This window comes from Lutjanus erythropterus, chromosome 3 (genome assembly GCF_056507025.1).
Source record: "Lutjanus erythropterus isolate fLutEry1 chromosome 3, fLutEry1.hap2, whole genome shotgun sequence".
Taxonomy (NCBI): Eukaryota; Metazoa; Chordata; class Actinopteri; order Lutjaniformes; family Lutjanidae; genus Lutjanus; species Lutjanus erythropterus.
The window spans coordinates 18,569,503-18,584,213 of NC_139319.1; the positions used below are offsets into that span (position 1 = coordinate 18,569,503).

The 14,711-nt window shown below is 37.7% G+C and overlaps 1 protein-coding gene across 1 annotated transcript; it reads right to left on the bottom strand.

Annotated features, from left to right (window-relative positions):
• Positions 1 to 1,384: 1,384 nt before the first annotated feature.
• ufsp2 (ufm1-specific peptidase 2) lies at positions 1,385 to 10,582 on the bottom strand. Its single transcript, XM_084714455.1, has 13 exons — positions 10,575 to 10,582; positions 9,337 to 9,418; positions 9,162 to 9,252; positions 8,000 to 8,183; positions 7,811 to 7,877; positions 6,452 to 6,606; positions 6,143 to 6,335; positions 4,793 to 4,939; positions 4,522 to 4,686; positions 4,301 to 4,425; positions 4,145 to 4,221; positions 1,752 to 1,876; positions 1,385 to 1,665 (listed from the first exon to the last, which is right to left on the bottom strand). Exons 1-13 carry the CDS (start codon positions 10,580 to 10,582, stop codon positions 1,579 to 1,581), a joined length of 1,506 nt encoding a protein of 501 aa, XP_084570581.1. The 3' UTR covers positions 1,385 to 1,578.
• Positions 10,583 to 14,711: the final 4,129 nt, after the last annotated feature.

Sequence of the window (14,711 nt, forward strand, 5' to 3'; positions counted from 1 at the left end):
GCTTCTGTCTTGAATTTATATCTGGGAAAAAAAAAAAAAAAAGTTCAAAGGCAGCGATCTGTCTTTTTCAGCTAAAGGTAAACATATTAAGAATCAGAACTGGTGGAGGAATAGACGAGTAGTCATGTAGTTTTTCCCTGGGGACCTATTATTCCAAAGTAACTGCTCCCCCTAGTGCATACCCGTCAACAAGGGAGGGGATTATGTGAAGGCGCGTCCCCTGACATTGCAATTAGTTACGGGTTTTCTCTTAATAACATTGTTAGACCTTGAAGTGACTCACACGAATGACATGCCAACGTCCCGGGACAATAGGACGAGAGTGAATCTATAATATAAACCTGTGTCTGGTCACTGTCATAGAATTTACATGCCAATGCAGGATGGGTCGAGATGGGGATTGAATGGGGGTATTTCTGTCGCAGTCCCATACCTACACAATCAGCTCACGGAGGAGAAATCACAACAATAAGTTGCTGCAGCTCTCGAGAACGGAGAAAATTCACATTTCATTAGAGAAGAGAGAAGCACCCATTTGACTCTGACAGCTGCCTGGTTGTGAAAACTCAATTACAGGCGGTGATTGTTTTCCAATAATGGGCTGTGTCAGACGGATCAGTACAGACCAGGCTGCATTCAGCGGCAGCTTCTTCTCTACACAAGTAGTTCTCAGAATGGGACCAAGGGACGCCTGGGAGGCCTTTAAATGTTTCCAAGGGGTCCACAGCAAAAAGAGGACTAGTGTATTTTCACTTGAATATATTCACTAAGAACAATTTTCTCTCCTCTGCTTATAATTACAGATGAGAACAAAACAATAGTCCTTCAATATATGAGTCCAAACACAGATTGTCCAGTGGAAGTTTGAAGCCTGGTTTATTTGGTTGTAAGGTTGTCAAAAGTATCGATAGGGCTACTACAATACTTTTTCAATATCACATGTTTTCAAATCCTGTCTCAGTCCCAAAGAGTCTCAATAAATGTAAGATAACATTTGTTATTGTTGCTTGAAACATCACTATTTTTTTAAATAAATAAGTGGACACTGGACCTGCACCTGCCCTCTTCTGGCTTGGATGTGTGTGCAATTTATACATTATCAAAATATTTGCACATGAATTTTCTGTTGATTGACTATTTCAGCTCTAATCTATGACTTTAAAAGATCTGAATTAAAAAAAAAAAGAAAAAGAGGGCAGTCATGGCCATGTTTTACGTTACTCATGGTGGGTTAGTTTGTCTGCTGGTAACATAAAGTGATGATAAAACTCTGCTGACCTTGATGCATTGTGTTTCTGAATGAAATTAGCCAGTTTAGTAAATGTATATCATCAGCCTTTGTCATATTAAATAATGAGTAGAGAAAGTACAGTACATGATGTGATCAATTTCTCTTTTTAATACATAAATAACAACCATCTCCTTGCCTCTGTGCCTTTGTTGCTAAGACAACAGTTAATGTGGTACTTGACCAGATCAAATATAACATGTCAGAAATGATTCAAATTGCAATGTTGGACACATTTCAACAAAACAACTTTACAGCCAAATGATGTCCGTCTGAAAGGCTGCGAGAGCTCAGATGATCTTTGGCCTCTGAGGCAGACACAGATTATAGTAGGCAGTTTGATCCCAAAAATCTGGTCCTTTCCAGCCACACCAGCCCTGAAAAAAGACAAACACACGTATCACGTTATTGTATTTACTTTACAGGGAGAAAAGCAGCCACTGTGAGTGTTTCTAACGGTTACCTTGTCTGTGATAGTCTGTAAGTCCTCTGCTCCGGTGTAATGTGGATCCAGGATGAGATACCGGATCTGACCGGTGGTCTCACTCCACGCCACACCCAGAATAGTGTGAGCTAAAACTCCCCCTCCTGCAAAACACGGAAACGTCACATGAAAACATGACTGGCGACTACAAAATGGTTACAACCAGATGTTCAAACATTAGAGGATTAAGGGGGATGTGGTCAAAATGGATTCTGTACATCATATCACAGAGATCCGACCTGGTTTAGTAGAAACTGCCGTCTCCAATGGACTACTGCAGAGACTGTGTTATGAGGATTAGAGTTTCATGGTTAAATGAGTGTGTGTGACATTATTTGTTCAAATGTTCATAGTTACTAAAAAGAAAATGAAAGGGAGACCAATAATTATGTCATTATTATAGTGTATTTACATAAATGTTATTATCTACTCAAATGTCTTTCAAACTTCCCTAATAAAAAGAAAAAAAAAATAATAATGTGCATGGCATTCATCTTAGGAAAAACCCTGACCAAGACTTAACCAAGCCTGTATTTGTAATAGTGAACTAAGTTTTGGACATCTTCACTAACAGTCAGTGAAATGGGCTTTTAAATTGTTACACACAGTTTTAATAAACCTGACACCTGATCATTTTCATTTAAGAGCCAATTACTACTTTTTCCTTGACCTTATAAATTACAAGTATATTGAAATACTGAGCGTGATCGACGAATTCAACTTATACAATAAGCATTACTGTCCAACTGATAATTGAAAAATACACAGTAGGCATGATTTACTGTTGTGTTTACAGATGTTGCAGATGTTAACAAACACCAGCATCATAACACATAAACAAATTAAGGTCATGTATAGTCCCTGAATTTAAAAAAAAATGTCAATCAATTTGGAAATGATGGCAGAGTCACGCAGTGTTCATATATGTAACTCATTATATACGATACTTTTGGATTAATATCACTGCTGCATTAATGTGTATGTTGCATTTTACTGCTGTGTAAGTTTCAGGCTAATTTTAACTATTTTAAATACTGTGCGTTGAATCTCGTGCTGCCTCCAGCATGAACAAGGTCCAACAACTCTCCTTTTTTGAGAAAAATGCCCTCTTTTAATGTCTCCTCCGAGACCATGAGACTTTTATAGAAGTTTTATTGAGAGAGTTTAATGTTCAGTACTGTGGCTCGGTATGAGAACTGACCTTGTCAGCGAAAACATGGCTGGTAGCTTCATCAAAGTGACTAGTCAAGCCCAACGTATAGATAGACAGGTGTTTAGGAAGTCATATTCCCCTCTGGAGTGCCAAGATCAGTTATAAACAGCAGATAGTATGAATCTGTCTGTCGTCTGTAGATCGCTTATTTACACAGATGCTGATTGTACTTTGACCTGGACGTTGCAGTATCTCCTAGTTTATGGCTCCGGGTAAAACATGCAATTACAGCATGCTGGCTCCAGAGGACCCTCCCACTTCTTATCAACATTATTAACTCTACTTACTTAATGAAATGAATGACTTTCACTCTTTGTCTACAAAAGGAGAAGGGAGATAAATACATGCATTATTTTTTCCACTGACTGTGTTGTAATGTCCCAGACCTCATCTGTTCTTACAGAAACTAAAAAAAATGAAAGTATTAAAATAGGAAGTAGAATTTTCTCAGCTCATAAAAGAACACTTGTTCTTTCAATTTATCAGCTCGATATTAATAAATTCTAATCTGAACTGTAACAAATAACTAAGCCTATTAGACACATGTAATGGAGTAAAAAGTACAATATTAGCCTCTGAGATGTAGTGAAGCAGAAGTGTAAAATTGCATATAACGGAAATACTGAACTTAAGTATAAGTACCTTGAGATTTTATAAATAAGCGCAGTACTTAAGTAAATGTACTTAGTTACATTCCACCACTGAGGTCAAATCTTTTTTTGATATTCATTGTTTGGCGAAACCATCATTTTGTTTAAGCTTCATTTCCTGGACTGTGTTATTGGTGTAATTATTGTTTTAGGTGAAGGTTTTGTGGTATTATAGAAAATATGCAGATTACGTATACCCTGTAATATCTTTCTTGTAAAATCGCATATCTGATGGCCTATTTTTAATCTTGTCTTTTGATATATTTATTTTGGATTATTGGGGGTTTATTTTTTCATTGTATGTTGGGTTTTTTATTGTCACTATATCCTGTTTTGTTTGCTCATGTCCTCTTAATGTATGGAGTATATCAATGAAAATGTCAATCAATACTGTACCATTTGTCAAAAATCACAATAAACTAAGTTCTACATATAAACTATTGAAGTTGCGTTGAATGCCCAAATTCTTTTAACAGTTTAGGAATAGGTGTGAAATATTTCCAGCTCACCGATCATGACAGGAGTCCCCTCAGTGAGGAAGTGGTTGGCCAGTTCTCTGCCTTTGGAGGCCAACTCAGAACCTTGACTGAAGAGCACAGTCATCAGTTAAAAATAATATTTACATCATCACACAAGGCGTTTTCCATACACATCACAAAACACACCTGACAAACATGATTTTGGACGTCACCTCCAGCAGCTGGTTCAGAACAGCCTGAACCTCGATGGATCCGATCCACTGCCGTGATCCCACAAAGGACGCCTGTTTGTCTCCAACATCCACCAGAGCCTGACGAGGACAGAGCCCATTAGAAGCAGCCATTTGGACATATCTGTGGTATTGTGATAGTTCTACTGTATCATATCTACAGGACCACCACTGTACCTGCTGGATCTGCTTGTGGGTGGGCACTGGCCGCTCTGTGTAGCCTTGCTGCTGGAACCAGGAGCAGATGGTCTGCAGGGAGCGATAAGCACAGCCCCAGCCATTGTCGTCCATGTGGTTCTGCATGTAGTGGTGATAACTGTAGGTCCCCTGGACCAGGTACACCTGTAGAAAATACAAATCGAGGTTATTAATCCTTGCAGAGTCTCAGTAACCATCTATGAAATAAGAGATCAAGCGTGTCAGACTTTAATTTGGTGATTCGTCGTACCTTTCCATTGTCCAGGCTGGGATGTGTGAGGACCAGGTGAGGGTTTCTGAGGTACCTGTCTCTGTAGGGCTCATTGGGAAAGTGGTAAGCGTTAGCTCTTCTAAAATAGGGCCGGTCATCTGGGAGCTCAAACTGTTGATGCAATTCCTACAGAGACAGAGATTTTGTGTAGAATAAAATGAAAAAAAAATTAGTTTCATGCTGGTACAACGAGTTGGAGCCACTGCCTGTTGGATAAACAAGTATTAATCTCTATCTGTCTCAATAAAGGCACAAGGTTTGTGTCTGTGTTGTGTCAAGTAACCACTTGTGAGCAGATCTGACTTCCAAATAAATACATATATGATTTATGTTCGCAAAGACCAAATCTGTTGTTGTTTTAAACTGGTGACTCAACAGACCAAATGTTTGCAAACATGTTTTTTTTACATAAAAAAAGAAAAAACTTCATGTATAACATGTGCCAAATTTACAAGAGGGCTCAAATAATTAAGAATTTATATGTATAGTTTATACAGAATTTCACAAAGTTTTTAAAGCTTCTTCTAATTTCAGAATTCACAAAAGTGACTGATTTTTTTAGCGAGTCTGGAGACTTTCTTCATGAGCAAGAAAGAAGTAGCCTATATTGATCAAATTTGATATTTACTTTTTTTTTCTTTCATACATTAGCATAAATGGTGAAATCAGTCGAGTCAGCACAAGCAGCAGCTAAATGTTGGCAGGTAATCATGGTTTAGACAGGAGCAGCCACTGGAACAGTGACGCCACGACAAAATAATTTTACAAGGAAAGAAACTACTTAATGTGATGCATTTCATACTGAATTTACGAGCAGAAGAATTTACTGCAGCCATTTTGCAAAGTTAATAAAATTTTTCTGCTCAATCGACAGCTCTTGAAATTGCACAATTTGTCTGGGGACATTGCAACAGACAGTGAGTCACAAACATTTCCGGCTTATCTGGCTGGTATGAGAGTCCAAACATGTAATTTGCACTACAGTGAACCAAATGGAAATCAGACGGCATGTTTTGTGTGTACTTATAGAATGTCACTCGTCCTTCAGTGTGGACGGGGACACACTGCATACATTACTGCTGACAGAAAGTGGTCACATCCAGCCTGGACCACTTCCAAAAGTGCTCTGACCCATCTATTCTCTGTGTACTCAATGTATCTTTGGTGCATTCACCACCTGTACTGAGAGGTGTCCACTTGTGATCAGATCACCCAGGACACATGTTAATACCAGGTGTAAACAGGGCCTGAAATTATAACAAAGAATTTTTTCCACTGTCATTAAGCTACATGTTGCCTGCCTGTTTGTTTGGGATTTGCGGTTGCTACCTTGCGCTGCGTCTCTAGTTGGCTGTCAGGCACTCCTGCTGGATAAACCACAGTCACGAGTCCTTTAGGCTCAGGGAGGAGGAAGTGGAGCGGCTCAGGGACCAGCAGCGTGGTCCCCGTCATGTGCTGCAGAGTCACTTTCTCCATCTCACACAGCTGATGAGTCAGCGCCTCCAACAGGCGCTCAAAGGCACTGCAGCAACAGAACAAAAATCTTTTACAGCGAGCAGAACGATTCATGGCAGCAGGACGGTGGTGAGTTATGTCAGTAATATAATAAAATTAAATGTTGTTAAGGTGAAGACGTACTCTTTGATTGTGACGTTGCAGGTGGTGCGGACGACACAGTCCATTGGAAGAGTTGTGGACAAGAAGTGGGATTTTTGGGCTGTTCTGCTCACGATCGGGGCTGAAACGGGGCCAGTGTGCGTCACCTCCATCATCAGGCGCAGGTTAATGACACTCTGACACCATAAAGACAACAAGGCACAGGTGAATATCCTTAAATTTAGAGCTGAAACAATTAGTTACTCAATGGACAGAAAATTAATCAACAGTTATCTACATAATTAACTCAATGTTTTTGTAATTTTAAATCAAAAAGGCAAAAAACCCACTTATTCTAGGTTCTCAAATATGAGTACTTGCTTTTATCCCTCTGTATCTTCAGATTTTGGAATGTTGGACGGACCAAAGAAGACATTTTAAAACACCATCTTGAACTCTGTGAAACTACAAAAGGCATTTTCTTTTCACTTTTTTCTCACTTTGTGTACGAAACTATTAATCGGCAGAGTAATCCAGGCAATGAACACTTTCATGAACAGTAACTTCTGCACAGTTGGTCCACAGGGGCTGCAGAAGCCCAAGTGACCTGATGGATAAGCATCCTAAGCCAGGAATTGTGGGTTCAAATCTCATCTGGGATGATTAGCAGTATGGAAGAACATCCTGGGCCCCACGACACAAAAGTTGGTATACAAAACCTTCCTCTGCTATGAAAACAAGACACGTGAATGCATCATACTGGATTCTGGGAAACTGTAAAGAGCTTTTTTCACTTTTTTCAGACATTTTATAAACCAAGTATCATTTATATATATATTTATCATTTTTCCCCACACAAAACTGATTATAATTGGACAGGTCTGGTTTGGTGGGCCTTTGCTGTGATCATACAGGTGCTCTTTAGATACTTCAGGTGTTCTGTGCTTAATTCATCTTGTGAAGGGCTCGTTACATATATGGTCTCACTAAAAAAATCCTAAATGCAAGTCTCCTTCAAAAACAATCCAATGCAAACTGTAGGGTTTGTGAAAATGAAAATGCCTTTATTGTGCATGAAATGTGTGTATAAAACAACCAACAGGTCTTCATCAGGTTCCCTAATGAGACGGTGAAATCGTGTGAAAACATCACACTGCTATGATGCTGTGGCAGATAGAGCACCTAGTGTTTCACAAACTGATAATTCTGCCGTGTTTTTAGGGTTTATTGTGGGGTTTTGTCTGTTTTATGACTGTTCTGTGTATTTTGGCACCTTGACCATCTGAATTTGCCTATTTGGGATAATAAAGTTTACCCTGACCTTGATTATTTCTGTATTAATACAGAATGTTGCAAAAAGCACAACCTGCAACCATCTTCATAAACAAAACATGTACATACCACTCCTGAACTTTTTTTGCTTTTCTTTTTTGCAGATCTCTTTCCAACACTCTCTTGTTCATCTGTCCTGAAATTAATAAAAACCTTAAGTCACAATTCAGCCAAACAAAAAAACAAAACAAAACAAAAAAACAGCTGAAGATGCCCTATATGGTAGAAAATAAAAGTATTTTGAAAGGGTGAACTTACTGTATCCACTGATGTAAATCTTCACACAGCGTGTTTGGAGTTATTTCTTCAGGTGTTGCATGAACTCCTCTGTTCGGCCAAATAATAACAGGACTGTCACAGACTGTCAGAACACACGATTCAGATTTCACCTGAGAGCGAAGCCCCTCAAATGTCCTCGAGACGACTCTGTGCACAACCAGCGCTGAAAGAAGACAGATGATATGAGTTCTTTGCCATCACTATACTGTTACTGACATGTGGCACTGCACTTTATCAACAGTCTTTATTTTCTCTACCTGTTTCTTTCATACTTGTTTCTTTCTTCAGTGTGTACAACAGAGCACTAAAGGAACACGTTTGAGGAGCATTGAAGAGACCATAGTCATGTCATTGTTTTTGTTTCATGGAATTTTAACGTCTTGAGGAGTTTGCATTCTAGAATTACAGACACACAAAGTGGGTTATTTATGGCCAATTCAGATGTTTCTAAAAGTTAAAATTCATGAAGTTTTAGACTGATGGTTAAATCTTAAGGTCATAATATAAACATCTACATGCTGTTGGGCTCCAAATAAATATTTTAAATCCTCAGACGCGAGGATTTTTTTTTAGATCAAAACATTGCCTTCAATGAGAATTACCTAAAAGAGAATTAAAAATAACTATTTTGAGCCTAACAGTGTGCAGATTTTTCTCTTTTGTACCCACCAGTGATATTTTTTTGTCTTGCACCTGAATTTCAAGTCTCAATGTCCACATAGTTGGTGCAGTTTTAAGGCGATAGTATGATTTCCTACTTCACCATAAATATTATATTACACACAAAAAAAATTTCCCAAATGTTATTCCAGCAGTGAAAGGTATGTTTATAGTTAAAAATAAATTATTATTTCACAAGCTTTTTTCGTATTTAAAAATTGATTAGGATGGGTGGGGTTGCACTGGGATATTTTAGACTCATTTTAGACTTATTTCCTCTGATGTGATGTACCTCCCTTTTAGTAAGAAATAAATGCCACAGCATCAGGGAAGGACACAACAGCAAATAAAGTTAATTCTGTGAAGCCGCCAAAATAATGCTAGAACAATTAAACTGTTGCTGTAACCCCATTAAACTCGATAATTTGTTTATAAGTAGGTCAAAATACAGAATATTGGAGTAAAAGGTCCATGAACGTACCATCTGTGCTGTCCAGCTGACACTTGAGCTCCAGCGGCCCTCTGGCGCGAAGGATGGTCCCTGTGTCGGGCGACTGAGAGTCAGCAACAACCTGGGATGACACAGGACAAGTTTATAACGTTAACACGGTGAGGTTTATAACGTTAATGTGGACTGTTGCGGTGGTTTCACTGACAGGAAGCGAGGAGCCGCTGCCAGCTGTCAGTGTGGTCCTGAAGCAGCCAGCAGCGCGTTGAGTCAGTGAGATAAATAAACAGCTGAACAGAGGAAGACATGAACGATCATTTATCAGTCAACTCACCATCGTGAAGCTCGGTCCTGTTCTGTAAAATCACCAATCTACCTGTAGTTCTCTACGCACTGGAGGCTGACATGTCTGTTATAGAGAATGTTCAACGTGTCTCTGGCTGCGGCATTCTATTGGACCACGCTGACCACGCCCACTCATGGTGCATTCATGGTAACTCGTAATTGAAAAATTGAGTACCTGCAGTAGTTCCAACTTCCAAATCTTTTTGGTATTTGTTTAATTAGATAAGATTATTTCAGAAGTTTTTTCAGGTGTCCAGTGTGTAGGATTTGCGTGGGTTTATTGACAGAATATGGCAGGGATAGAATATAATATTAGATATTATATAAAGTATGTTTACTTTAGTGTATTACCACCTGCAAATAAGAGTTGTGTTTTCATTATGTTAGAATGAGCACTGTCCTCTTTGCTCCCAGCAGAAGTTAGTCTTCGGGGCTGTCTGACAGAAAGCCTTTCTAAAACGTGGTTAATAGTCTATTTTAACCCGAACCATGATTTTCCTAAACCTAATCGAGTATTTTTGTTGCCTAAAACTAACCCACCTGCACCAGAAAACTGACAATATTTTTTTTACTTTTTTAGAGGCAAGTAAGCCTAACAAAAGGCAACAACTCTCATGTGTAAACTGAACACCAGTCTCGGTGGGAGGTCCTGTGTTACCAATTCAGTCACTGCAACCTGCTCCTGATGTGGTCTTAGTCACTCTTTATACTATGTAATAGTAGTTTCTTTAATCTTTTCTGCCACAAAAGCTTTCTGAAAGAAAAAAAAATCTACTGGCTAACTTTATTGCATGGGAGAAGTTCAGAGCTTTCTGCCAGAAAGCAATTTCTGCTAAAAAAAATAATAATAATAATAAAAAAAAAAATTGCTATTTCAACTCAAACCATGTGTTTCCCCCTAAATCTAACTAAACAGCTTCTGGGCAGAAAGGCTTGAAGGTTAATTTCCACCTCCCAACAGCGTTTGGGTCCTGCTTCACGGGGTCACCTGGTTACAGCGGCATTTTTCTACAGAAGGCCGTAACAGACAGTCCAGCCACCATAGTTTCTCCTGCACGCTTGGAAGGAGACAGTGAGATGAGGTGCAATTTGCAGGCTCACCGCTTCATGCCACCAAATCCTACACACTGATCTTTTTAAATGCCCAAGGATTCACATCATCAAAGCAACAATTATAGAAAAATAAAACAAAACAAAACATAATTTTGTGTAACAGAAATGTTGTTCTTTCTTCCTCTCTTTCTCTAGAACCACTCGACAACAGTTATAACCCTACTTTTGTCATATCTTTCTTTGCAGGATTACATTGTCGTTTTCTAGTCTGTGCCTTCACAACTAAACCATGTCCCATTGTAGTTTTAAACTAAATTAAAACTAAACACTCACTGGTCAGTGTATGGACACAACACAAACACCCAGGGGACAGTTATATATGTACTTATATAATTATAAAGAATACCGTTTCCACAGACTGAATAATGAGCATCACACATTATATAAGCAAATAACAGAATGACAATTCTTCTTTAGTCCCTTCTTGCTCTTCCTTTGTGACAGTTAAATACCATGATGAGATTTTGAAGAGATTAAGGTAAAGAATAAACAATGTCATAATGATAAGCACTTAAAAGTGGGTATAGGTTAGGCCTAAATTTAGAGCAAAATAATAATAATGAAATACTATAGGCACTATAGCTTCAGTATACAATCATGCTAATGCACCATAAATTCTCCTGCAGCAGAGCTGTTTATACAGCATTGTGTCTCTGATGGTGGTTCTGCTTTACTAGGATTGAGTGATGCATACTATATCTAATTATTCCAGCATCAGTGCCCATGTCACCCGTCTTATGCAACACTTGAAAACATGCGCGAAAACATTGTTGTATTTTTATCGTTATGTAAAGCATTTTATCTGGATTTTATATCAAGATAAAGAAAAAGAATGAAGATTAAGACACAGTGAGACACAGATATGGATATGAACACAAAGTATCATAATTAATACATAGCAGAACAGTGAGACTGGTTTCTTGGTGCGTTGCCTGTTTGCCTGAGGCTATTACATGGCAGCCATGCGTGCAAGGCCAGGCAGGGTGAGTGGACACATAGTTAGAGACACTGCATGTTGTTGATATGCATGTAGAAGTGGGAGCTTTTTAACTATCTTCTTTTGTAGCAAGCATCGCCACAAAATCTAGGTGAACTTAACAACAGAGGCACAGGCTGCATTTCTACACAAATCAGATACAAGTACATAATTAACTCCTTTTCTCCAAACAAAAGATGACACATTGAGCATATGAACTAAGGCTAAATACAAATATGGATAAATATCTGTAAATCAAAGGACCTGCTGCAACAGATTAACATTACAGCCTTGTTACATTTTAATATGTTCAAACTTATTAATGATTCCTTTTCATTACTGGAAAGTCAAATAAAGCACATGCCCCGAGGCAGAGTTTAAAAATGAGATCAGATTTAGGTCTGTCATGTTTTGTTCTTATGTTGCTTCTGCATAAAATCTTCAAGGGTTTATAGGATTGCTGGGAAGAGGAACTGAAACACCCCTTCTCATACAAACATTCATAGTCAGTTTTTCAAAGATGTTATAGTTTTGTATTTTTCATTAGTTTTTATTTGTGTTTTGTTTTTAATTTTTGTATTCAGTTCAGTTTCCTTTTCAGAAGTGGATTTGCTTGTTTCAGTTTCGTTTTTATTGTTTAAATGTTTAGTCGAAATTTATTTTTTTGTTAGTATCAGAATCAGTTTTTTGGTTTTTGTTTTCTATTTTAAGAGGTATTTATCGGGGGCAAGACTAAAGAAGTTCAGAGTAGGTACAATACAAACACAACACCTGGTGAAGGCATCTGACTCCCAGCCTCTTCTCATCATGCTTCTTTTATTGATAAATATAGCAAGATTTACCAAGACCAAAACTAAAGACATTTCCTATTATTATATGAAAAACTTTGGCCATAACGCTCCAATATCAAAATAACAGTAAGTAAGTTACAGAATACCAAGTATATAATGAAAGGCAGAACAACAATGATAATAAAGATAAAAAAATGTCTAATAATAAGGATGTGCATTTTCAAATGCAATTTACAATAATGACTAAAATATTAACACATATATACACATATACCTGATATATAGCAAATAAATATACTGTATATAAACTGTAAACTGCAGTGAAAGGTTGTGTACTTTGGAAATTTACTTTAGTTAGTTTTGGAGGTACACAATATTGTTTCAGTTAGTTTGTGCTGTTAAATGCACTGGAGTGCATAAATGTAACATTATAAAAGAAGATTTACTGTAGGTTTCTATTAAAGGTCTTTATGTGCCTGAATGCTGCCATCAGCCTGAAAAAAAGTGTTGTTAAACTGAGTTAAACTGAGTGCAGCCTTCAGAGTATAGACATTGTAAAGGTCTGATGTCATGGCTGTTAAGTACTTGTGGATTTAGTGTGCTGAGCCTGATTTGTGATGAGATTAGCTATCTCTCTGCTATCATAAACAGAGTATTAGGATCTTTGGAAGAGTGTGTGGAGCGACAGAGTATATGGCAGGCACTCTGGAAACTCATATGACATGTGCACATTCATCATATGGACATAAACAAAGTTTATATTTGGACTCATTTGGTTGTGTAATATCTGTGACAGAATGATAGATGGTGAAATGTAACAATAGTTATGAGAAATATACTTCATGTCACAGCAAAGTGAAAGTGGACTTTTTAGAGATAACTCACTTCAGTGTACTATTTTGGTCTCTGTTCACCAAAAGCTATTTATAATTTGATGTTAGTGGCGAGTATATACTTAATACATATTTTTTAAAGGAATAGTTTCACATTTTCAAATCTGTCTTAAAACGATGTCCAAGTGCCTGTGTGTTCATTGGAAATTTTTATATATATGTGTATATATATATTTGGTATGGTGGTGTGATTGGTGGGACGGTTCAGCTTTGCAACAAAAAATGTAAACACAGAAATATGAGAAATTGTAGTAATAGTAGTTAAAATTAATATGAGAAATGGTACATTAATGTTCGCATGTGTGTGTGTCTGTGTGCGTATATGCAAACATACGTGCATATTTCACGCCACCCCTGCATAAACCAGTGCCCCACTTCAGTCAAAAAAGCCTCTGATTGACGGCTGTTTAAAGAAGTGAGTTGCTTCTTTTTTCAAGAATTTTTTAATATTTTTGTTCATGTAGCTTTTATTTCATTCAACATCAAAATTGTTAAGCAAGTTACATTTTATTTTAAAATGCAGTTGTGTATTTGAACACATTTTTAAATCTTGTCTTAAAACAACTTGAATTTTGTTTTAAGAAATTAATGCAATTTAAATTACACACAATATTATGTTAATGTAATCACCAATATTGTTATGTTAGCACAACTAATCAAAATAATGTTTGCAATGTAAAAAATCTTCTAGAGATCAATAATTAAAACCAAATGTAAAGTAAACCAAATGTAACCAAGTGGTGGTGAGCTCCCTGAATTACTTTCTAGAGTGGATGAAATGTGACCAACAACAAATCACAACAACAACACATAAGCAACACCTGACATGCAGGCTGGGGCCGTGCTTGGTCTGTTTGGTGGAAAAAAATGACCGCTTTGCTGCAAACTTTCTCAAAATGCATCTAAACAGTACTCAAAAATGTGTTTCTGAAAACAGCTGAGGCAGTGACAGAATATGGATTCATATTTGATCAGCACAACAGTCCTCTTCATATCAATCTTCATATCAAACCCATCCAATATTAAATAAACAGTTGTGATTGGCCCGAAGGGACCCAGGATGGGTTGAAATCTGTCTGAATGGGAGTGTGGCCAGACGTGTCTGCCAGAGCAAATGAAACATAAGCTCACAGATTCGTCTTGTTCCCACGCTAAACTCAGACTGCTGAAACCTCAAATTAGCAACAGATAAACTCTGAAGTACATTCTTTGCACAAAACGAGGACTGTCGAGTTTGTCCCTCATCACTTCCACTGCAAAAGCATTATGAAGGGGTCTTTTAATGGCCAGTATGACTCCAGCTGAGTCATCTTTATTTGTCTATATCAGGCAATGTAAACATATGCAATAACGGGAACCCTGTCTATTTGATTATCTTTATGCTTTTATATTAGTAGAAGAGTAACATGTCCCTGAGCTTATGCTTTTTAAAGCTTCTAAGCCCCTGAAAGCTGCCATATTGGAG

Excerpts from the sequence above, each read along its gene's own strand:
- ufsp2 (XM_084714455.1), bottom strand. Across the intron at positions 4,426-4,521 it reads CCCACAAGCAGATCCAGCAG|GCTCTGGTGGATGTTGGAGA; the intron begins GTACAGTGGTGG and ends TGTCCTCGTCAG. Across the intron at positions 1,666-1,751 it reads TACAGACTATCACAGACAAG|GGCTGGTGTGGCTGGAAAGG; the intron begins GTAACCGTTAGA and ends GTCTTTTTTCAG.